This window comes from Rhinolophus ferrumequinum, chromosome 3 (genome assembly GCF_004115265.2).
Source record: "Rhinolophus ferrumequinum isolate MPI-CBG mRhiFer1 chromosome 3, mRhiFer1_v1.p, whole genome shotgun sequence".
NCBI classification, from domain to species: domain Eukaryota; kingdom Metazoa; phylum Chordata; class Mammalia; order Chiroptera; family Rhinolophidae; genus Rhinolophus; species Rhinolophus ferrumequinum.
The window spans coordinates 18,955,927-18,965,925 of NC_046286.1; the positions used below are offsets into that span (position 1 = coordinate 18,955,927).

The 9,999-nt window shown below is 47.8% G+C and overlaps 1 protein-coding gene across 1 annotated transcript in view; it reads left to right on the plus strand.

Annotated features, from left to right (window-relative positions):
- The window catches only part of TFAP2B (transcription factor AP-2 beta), a 29,545-nt gene extending 24,159 nt beyond the window's left edge, over positions 1-5,386 (plus strand). The window contains 1 exon segment of the mRNA XM_033103289.1: positions 743-5,386. Coding sequence (XP_032959180.1) covers positions 743-1,043 — 301 coding nt within the window. The 3' untranslated portion in view covers positions 1,044-5,386.
- The last annotated feature ends 4,613 nt before the right edge of the window (positions 5,387-9,999 follow it).

Genomic DNA, 9,999 nt, shown 5'->3' on the forward strand with positions numbered 1-9,999 from the left:
ACCCTCCCCAGCGTCTTAACCATCTACCTTTAGATTTTATTTAAACAATGTAGGAATCCGTTTATATTGACAACAATCCTGTTGTACAAAGATTTTTCAGTCGCCTACACTTGAAAGAAAAAAATAAAGGGTGGGGTGGGGTGGAGAAAAACCTCCCTTCCGAAATACTGCAGGTAAACAGATTTTTGCCTTGAATGAAATCAGCATTCTCTTCTGTAATAAACAGTTGCTTGCCCTGGGCCATGCAAGGCTCCAGCAATCTGCTCCTGTGCCAGGGACAGGCTTGTGGCCGAGGGGCCTAAATCTTTCAGGGCTTTTTGAGCTTGATCACCAAGAGGTTGGAGAGGCAGGAGGGAGGAGGGGGAAAGGGCTTTTAAAAAAACTGCCAGGTAAGAGCTAAACATTACTGCATATTCAAAAATCAAACGTTAAAGCCTAGTGGATTTCCCAAAGCAGATTTTAAGCGGTCAGAATGAAGGGGGAAAGACTGGAAGCGGGGAAAAGGCCAGGCTTTGGGATGGAAGGGATGCATAACCTCCCCATTCCTGCTTTTCTTCCAGTCCCAGCTGCTCTAGAAGGGCAAGCGCTGAGAAAGGAAACAGAGCGGAATCGCTCACATTATCCTCGCTCTTCGGCTCTACGGTGACTGGGTGCCTCTGGGCTTGTGTGAGCGTCTTCTTTCTGATGCCAATGCCAATGCCACTAAGGATGATTTTATTGTTCCTCTCACACCCCTTTGCAGGCAACTCTGTAAAGAATTTACGGATCTGCTGGCCCAGGACCGGACGCCGATCGGGAACAGCCGGCCCAGCCCCATCCTGGAGCCCGGAATCCAGAGCTGCCTCACGCACTTCAGCCTCATCACGCACGGCTTCGGCGCCCCGGCCATTTGCGCCGCGCTCACGGCCCTGCAGAACTATCTCACCGAAGCGCTCAAAGGCATGGACAAGATGTTCTTGAACAACACCACCACTAACAGGCACACGTCTGGGGAAGGCCCAGGTAGTAAAACTGGCGACAAGGAGGAGAAACACAGGAAATGAAAAATTAAAAAAAAAAAAGAAAAATGTTTTAAATACAAAAGGAAAACAGAAAAAAATTAATTTTAGCTTTAAAATATTGGATTGGCTTTGGAAGAATTATATTAGGTAGAATACACATACAATCAAAATTAAAACAAAAAAGCTAAGTAACTTAAAAACTGAGGCATACAACGGAGCAACAATATCGGTTCTCAGTGTCTATTTCAAGATACACTTGGAGACAACCGTCCGGATTTTCCACTTCGGTTCTTTCGAGCTTAGTAATACTGATAATAAAAGAAAACCATGTTTTCCCCCCTCATTTGGAAAATAAAACATAAGACTAAACATGAAAAAACGCTAACTTATTGGAAGAAAATCGGAGAAACTGTTGCTGTCAGTGCTTTGACAGCTGGTTGACTGAGACGCACGAACTTCTTAATTTTTAATATTTTTTTAGGAAACTGCCTCGCAGTCCCCGCCCTTCCCCCTCAGCTCATCTCTCTCCCAACCACCCTTTTCTACGTGGCCCTCCCTTCCTCAAGCTGTCACGGGAATCATCCGGGATGAACACGAGTGTGGTTAGCCCTTTTGCGTTGTGTTTCAGTCCCCTCAGTCACCGCCCCCCCCCCGCCCCGCCCAGTCCGGCCCTGCGTTTTAGACTCACCGGTGGCCAGCTCCCCGGCCTTTGCGTACTTAGGGAGGGCGAGGGCGAGGGCGAGGGCGGGCGGGGCGGGCGGGCCGCGGAGGTGCAGGCGGTGGCTGCAACTTGCAGCTTTTGGCGTGGGCCGGCCGAGCAGAGGCTCCGGAGGCTGAGGAAAATCCGGACCAATACGTTGATTCAGACTCATCATCAGTTCCTTTAAGAAATGTTACTAGTTCTCAGCCTTGCCAGCATCTGCATACAGAAAATCTTGCATTTGTTATAATTGTGTCATCTACCAATTTTAAGAACAATAGTAAAAAAAATATGAATACGTTGATTAGTATGTAATTCCTTCGGAGGGGTATGTACCATTTCATTCTCTTCTGTTTTCCAAAGCTTTGCCCGCATGGTTTATGAGCTTCTTCAAAGAGGACTGGGGCTTCCTACACAATCTATAAGGTACAGAGAAAAAAAAAATCCGATCCCTTTTTAATCAAAGCCTGTGTGTCAGAATTCTGCAGGTGCACTTCTTTAAAGAAGCTCAAAGGGAATGATTTAGAAAGTGGCCAATAAGAGACTGAAGCAGCTTTGAGTCTAGTTGCTAACAAATAACACGGAATTCTGGGGGACGGTGGAGCTGCAAACTGAATTTTAGGGGAGAAGAGTAAGGGTTCTTGGAGCCCAGTATTATAACAACATTGCCCTGCCTTTAAAATGGATTTCTTGGGCCCTGGTGACAGCTGTTTTAGCGGGGAAAGAAGCAGCTTTGGGAGTGGTCGTGGGAAGGAGTGTGGTGCAAGCGCCCATGTTTCAGCAACAATTTGCTTGCTTACGAGATGCTTAATGAGTGAGGCATTGTTTTCCCCTCCCAGACGTGCACTTGTTTGGGCATATAATGGTACAATAATGCAAAGTGAAAGGAGATGTATTTCAGCTTTGAATTTTACTGTCTGGATACATTGGGACTATTCCCAGTGGATAAAGTTTTATGCGTTTAATATCTCTCACTTCTGGCAGCCCCGCTCCTTCCTCGGGCTTCATCTGAGCGTTATCAGGAAATAAGATCTGGAACCCATTGTCTCCACCCTCTCAAAAGCAGTGGGAAATCCCCTGGGGCGGGGGGGGGGCGGTGAGCTAGTTCTCTAAATTTAGTATCGATACCCAGCACCTCTTTATACAAAGTAGACGTTAGGATCAACATCCCTTGGAGATAAAGATCCAGATGTCTTTGCAGGATTTACAGTTAGGACCCCCTGGGACTCTCAGTTCTGCCGCCTGGATGGGTCTTGGTCTTGGGGGAAGGTTAGAGGGCAGGGTTTAGGAACCTGCTGTGAGGTTTGCGCTGACATTTTTATGAGGGTGGGCCTTAGAGTGCTGGTTTCATCACTAGAAGGGCCAAAGGAACGGTTAAAGTCACACCCCAGCCCACCTACCGCCAGTGCCTCTGGGGGTCTCTGGTTGTGTGGTGCTCAGCCTAGACGAGTGGAAGAAGTACCAAGGCCGGGAATTAAACCTTATGAAGAGTGTAGACACTCCACCTCTCCCCAGCTCAGAAGCCCGCGCCTTTGTCCAAGCGCTTGGCCGCTTGCATTAGATGTGTTCTGATTGCAAAAGACCGGAAGAAACCACACTGAAAACCGTCGTCTCCTTTCCTTGCAGGGCAACGCGCCCCACGCGTGTGACGTGCGAGAGACGCGATGGACGCGCCTTGCTCTTACTGTGCAGGGCCTGAAAGCGTGTGGGCCAATCGCGCCCAGTCGTGTTGAGGACATAGAATCAGCCGCTGGAGGGGCCGCGGGCCGCGTGGGCCCTTCCCGCTCTCGGTCTCATCTTAAGGGCTAAAGGGACCGAGAAAGCCCCATTCTCCAGTAGGTAATGGGGCGGCGCCCGGAGGGCTGCAGGCGGGGAGGGGTCTCCGTCCTGCCTAGGCCCTTTGCTACCAGCGGCCACTCCCGGGCCTGCTCCCGGAGGGCGAGTGGCCTAGAAATATCCGGGGAATCGGAAGCTTTCCCCGCCTTTGCCAGGACGAAAACTCTCTCCATCCTCACGCTCCTAAAGACCGGTGATGGGATAGGAATTCTTCCTTGGCTAAGCAGGTTACCTCTGTCGCCCTTCGCCCTCATTCGTGCGTCCCTCCCACGCCCCAGCTAAGTAGAGCCCTGGCGCGCGCGTCTCCTCCCTCCCACCACCCTCCCCGCGTGGAGAGAGCCCGCTGCCCCCTCCCTCCCTCACTTCTCCTTTAATGTACGACCCCCCATCCTCTTGCTTTCGTTAGCCAGGCCCGCTACATTTACCTGATAATTGAGTTATTAAAAGATTTGGTTTCCTTGGACCCATAAATCAATAAACAGTAGGATTAACGCAAGAGTTTGCCTTTTAAGTCAAGGGAAACGTTTAAAGCAAGCCTTTTGGAGCTTTGTTTTCAAACCAAACAGGTGAGTTGCAGATCTCCCCCCCCCAAACCTACACTCTTTCGACAATTTATCATGCCGCTTGCCCCCTCCTAAATGCTGGGTCCCAAACCAAAAGAGCTAAAGTAGAAAAGAGGAGTCAGGATGTGGCGGCCGCTGCCCTCACACTTTCCACTTTGCAAGTTCCTTTGGAGGTTCTAAAAGTCTCCTGACCATTGTCTGTCCAACACTGCCTCTTCCTACAAGTTCTGTGGGTCTCAGGGGAGATAAAAACAAAGGCTATTCCGGGTGCGGATTCCATCTCAAAGTGATCTTTAACTTCTCCCTCTAACCCGGAAGGTAACCCTCCCCCCAGTTATCTTGCGTTTTCTTTCCTTCTCTCTTGCTCCACATCCTTAGCTTTCTCCACCCCCGCATAAAGAACCGAAGAAGCTTTTCAAAGATCTGGCTGTTTTATTTTCTTTGGACAAGGAAACCACTTTCTCTCAAGCAATTATTTCATATCCTAAGAAAACTTTGGTCGAATGGAAAACCTGAAACCCCGAACTTACCTACACACCGTTCCTCCAGTACAAAGCCTTACTTAAAAGGGCAACTCGTTCCTACTTGAGTGTTTATAGAGAACTTGTCATCACATCTGATATTCTGTGTGCGTAATACATTATATGGAAAGGAAATAACCTTAAACCAGCTGATGTTGCCTCAAGAGTCCAGTGTTTCCCTTCCTATGCGGACGTATGTTAAATTATGGGGGAGGGGAGAGAAGAAATATCAAAATTCATTTTGTTTTCTTTTAAAGGTGGAATGAACGCTATTCTTTAAATGCCAAAATCGACTTCTCTGTTGAGTTGGTCTCTAATTCACTAATACTGTTTTTGCCACACAATCGAAAAATACCAATCTATTGACTCTTCAGGAGAAGAGCTCTGGAGGGTAACCATGTTAAGTTTGTATATATTTATTTATGCTTAATTTAACGGGAATGTGTAAATATGGCGAGCAAGTAGTTTGGGATTATTTATCTGTGAATCTATACCTCTGTGAATGGGTGGTTAAAAAAAAAAAACCGGCTTGACCCTAGGTAGAATCCTATCTGAATTTTTCTGTTCTTTATAGACAAGCTGTTATGGTAATGGGTAGAAATTGGTTTATTGTCCAGTGTTGATCTGATTTACATAAATAAAAAGATTGTTGTGTTTTCATCTTCAGTTTCTTGAATATGGATATTGTTTATTTCTACAGGCAGGGAAAAAAAAACAAACAAGTATAGCCAGAAGTTTTTTTCTTTTTGTCCCCCCTCACCGAAACACAATGTTTTTGTTACATCATAAATACAATAAATTTTGCTTCTCAGAAAAACGGACACTTGTTTTCACTAGGTGTATTTTAATTTTTTTAAAGATTCAAAATTGACACTCTTCTCACTTATTGCTAACCAGATTTGCAATAAAAGCTCATGTTAATGGCATCTCTTGGTTTATTTTGCCCTTTTGAAAAATGAGGCGTCAACTTCACTTCCCAGGTAACTGAAAGACTCCCTGTCCCAGTAACTAAACGGCTCTGGGTCCAAGTCAAAGATGATGCTCCCCTCCCACTGGTAGTGGGATAGTGGTCTGAACCGTGTTCCTTGAAGGAGGTGGTTCAGGAGAGAGGCCCACACGGCCAGGTATGGGCTGCTGCACCCCAAACCTTGGGGTCTGGAGGAGTTAACTGGCTCACTTCAGGATTGAACCCAACCCAACCCTGACCTCACCAGTAGTGCAAGGCCCTCTATAAACAAATGTGGAAAAGCTCCCTTGACCCGGAGGAGGAAAGAGGCATAGCTGTTTTAGGAGGCTGGTTCTTACCTCAGGCTCAGAGGCTGCTTAGAGAAGCCAGTGCTTTTCTCATTTGGGTTAATGGGCTGCAGCCCAGTCCTAATGGGCTGCAGTGATCAAACATCATCTCAATCTGTATTTCATCCCAAAGCTTGGGTGTCTTCCCTGAGGCTAAGAAAATAAAGTCATCCAAGATGTTACACAGTTTGGACGAGTCACTGTTTCTCTTTGGACCTCAAGGTCTTTATAAAATGTGGGCCTCCTAAGGTCCTTTCCAACATCAACACTGACTAGTTTAATTATAAAAAGTAGAAACAGCAATGTGTATATATATTTGGGGATAACTGACAAAGTTAAATCTTGATAACTCCGGATTCTGAGAGTACTTAACATATAGTTGGTGCTCAGTTAATTAATGTGCCTCCCCTATCAATTTTGTTTTTCAGGTAATCTTTCCCAGTTGGACTTCCCTTATAGGGAAAGGCAGAAGGGACAATGGAATCTGCTCTATGTGAGATTTTCCACTTCATGCCTCCCTTGTTAATTAAAAAGGGGGGTATCATGGCCAGAACTATAAATGACTGAATCACAGAAAAGGAAGGGAAGTAGAGGGAAGGAAAGAAAACCAAGGGAAGTGTGATTAAGAGGGTATGCAATCCATTTATCTAGAAAGAAAACAGATATATGTCTGTCTCTGGTTCAACTGTATTACATTGAGTTTCCTTTTCATTTGCTTTTAGGAGAGGGAGCGTTTGGTTACCACTGGGATTACACAAAGTGGGTGGTGAGTAATTTCCACGTCCTATGGCAAGTTTTCCTGCAGAAAGGTTAGCTCTAGCTCTGGAGAAACAGATCTATGATCCTATAGGTAAATTATAGACACTCCCCTCCCCGTTTCCCACCACCATTTGATAAGGAGAGGATCTGAGACAATCGCCTTTGCTAGGGACAACCCAAGGTACTGCGGGGCCTGAATGTGGGAAAAGAACTGGAAGACCTGGAAGGAAAACTGGAAAGGGAAGGAAAGGGGTAAGAGAGTCTTGGCTAACAAAATGGCCCTGGACTGCCTGTCACAGCTCCTTAGCCCCTTTGTTACTATCTTACTGGGCTGCGGAGTGAGGAAAGAGCGGCAGCTGGAACCGCAAGGCTGTGGACCTGCTGACCACAGGCCCAGCGCGGGGTCCCGAGGTGACCTTGGAGAAGGTGTTGCTGACGCCCCTGCCTGCCTTCAGGCAGCCAGCGCGGGTGAGGCCGTTTACAGTGCCCCAGAAGCCTGCCTGCTCGCCCGCCCGCCCGCCCGCCGGTATTAGCGGCTTAAGGGCCTGATTAAAAATAATGCTAGGAGGAAGACCCGATTATTTTTTTATGAGGCCACATTCTTTTTCTTCATTTGCAAATAACAGCCCCGTGGGGTCCCTCTCTCGGGATCCAGGCAGCCTGAGCTGACAGGCACCAGAGAAATGCTGGCCCGATGGGACCTGTCCCTTCTTGAGGGCGCTCTCCACTCTGACACTAACTGCCTTCCACGCTTGGACTTCGAGGGCGGTTGTCTGTCATGTTGAAGCCTCAGAAATTAAACGTGCAGCTCACAAGTCCATTACTTTTAGATTCCCATTAATCTATTTATAAGTGAGCCAGCGCTGGCTCTATAAATACAGTCCTATAAAATTGAACTCCTTCCCATAAATCTTCCAAGTTGTTTATTTACATGTATTCCCTCGCCCTCTAACGAGCCTCGTTTAAACTTAGGGAAGACCCAGGCCGACCCGACCCCCGACGCGCTGTGCTCAACCCTCCCCAGCGTCCCCATTGGAATCGTGGGCTCCTCGGGAAGGGAGGAATTGCTTGGAGGGTGGAAAACAGAGGACAAAAACTCATTTTTCCTTCTTGACTTTGTTTCTTTGTTTCGATCCCAAACTCACGCTCTCCATATTTCCCATCACAAAGCTCCACGTTGATTTATATTGTCATAAACAGCATTCTCGTGACGATCGCTTCTCTCATAGCTTGGGGTGAGCTGCTTTTTCACTTCTCTGGCAGCCACCACTTTTAAATCAGGCCTCATAAATAACCCCATCGCTTCCTTTGGATGAGGTCAAACGTCTCCCCGGGTCCACTTTCCCGGCTTGAGCACCTCCTTGCCCCGCCCCCAGGTCACAGGTTAGCTCCCTCCCACCGACTCTCCCCCACGTTCCCAGAACGCAGCAGAGGAGTACGTGGAAACTGGGCGTGAGCGCGATTACACTCACGCGCAGGCACAGTGTCTGCGAGCGCACGGACCACGCGTGCGCCACCCCAGCGCACGCACACAGCGCCGCGGCCCAGGTCTAGGCACGTTTTCCGGGTTGCCGGGCAGGTTGTTGACGAGCGCGCACGCGCGGACGCCCACGCACGCGCACGCACGCCTTGCGGCTCCCTGGGGCGTAACTCCAGCCCCCGCGATAACCCAGGGCGCGGCCCACCCTCGCTGCAGGGTTTGTGCTGTGCGCTCTAGGGGTCAGGGCACAGAGTTTGCAAACGACTGCCGCGTGGGCAAGCTGTTTATGCTCAGAATGAGGGAACGGGTTTGACACACGAGTTCAGCACGTTCTACGTGGGTCAGAAGCTAGCAAGGTCAGGCCTCGACTTTTTGCCCGCTTGTTGGAGATTTATTGGTTCCTGTCCACCCTGGCTCTTTTCGCTATTTCTCTTCTCTCCGCAGGGCTGCACCCTTCTGGAGCTGTACTCAGGCGATAGGCGTCTAAACCCAAGTAGGGGTCACACCTGCTGCCGGGAGAGGCCTCTGCATAAAAATGTTCTTCAATTTTTAAGCAGCATAATAGCCAGTGGAGTTAGCAAAGCGTGACTTGCCCCGGCCGCACGGAGGGCAGCTCTGGCAGTCATCTGTGACTCGACCACCAGTTAACGTCCTGGACGTGCCTGCTCGGGGAGATATTAGCAAACATTTCAAGGATGTGGCTGTCAGATGTCATTAGCTAACGCGCTGAACTGGAGGAGGGCATGGCCAGGGCATATACGCGTAGAATATTTTGGGGAGGTCGGAGTCTGCCTTCTGTATAATAGCCAAATGTCCTGACCTGTACATTTATCAAATGGCTGGAGAAAAGAAGCTGGCACATGAGTAGAGGAATACAGAGAGGTGGGAAGGGTAGCTTGACTGAGACTGGGCATGCAGGTCTTTCCGGGGTGGAAACTCACCCCAAATCATACTCCATAGACTGAAGTGGGGGATCAGGTCAACGCAGTGAGTTCTAGCGCTCACCGTGTGAACTATTCGGTCCTACGCTAGAACCCAAGTCCATTTGTGCAATTAGAGACAGGCAACTACCATGGTTCCCTGAAAATAAGACCTAGCAGGCAATCAGCTCTAATAGGTGTTTTGGAGCAAAAATTAGTATAAGATCCGGTCTTATTTTATTGTAAGACCCGGTCTTATACACTATAAGACCAGATATAATACAATATTATATATAATAAGATAATATTATAATATAATACCGGTTCTTATATAAGACCCAGTCTTATATTAATTTTTGCTCCAAAAGACGCATTAGAGCTGATTGTCTGGCTAGGTCTTATTTTCGGGGAAACAGGGTAGGAAACACCTGATTATGTGGAAGGGCAAAGTGAGTGCAACTGTAATCTAAGTTTCCAAGGAAGTAGGATTTTAGATAGTTTATACACAACAGTGGATTTTACTGCTAAACCGTCGACCATTCTAGGTTTGGAAAGGGGCAGGGCGGGTTTGGGATTGTACTAATTGGCTGGGAAAATCCCAGTCAGTCTAAAGAAAACAAGCATCAAACCAAACCAAACCTCAGTGCTTCATTAGCCATTCCCTCCACCCCCAAAAGTGCCAGTGCAATCTTGGACCAGGACGAATTTTGTGTATGTGTTATCCTCCTAGATAAGTGATTCTACCAGGAAACTAGGTGAGAGATCTTTTTTGGTTAGGGGTTGTAGTTAGGGCTGTTTACACACACACACACACACACACACACACTATGGTAATATATCACAATATGGGAACTCCCCAATACCTGGACTAAACAAAAAGTAACCACAACAAAACAACATTTACCAATGTGAATTTTCTTTGTCAT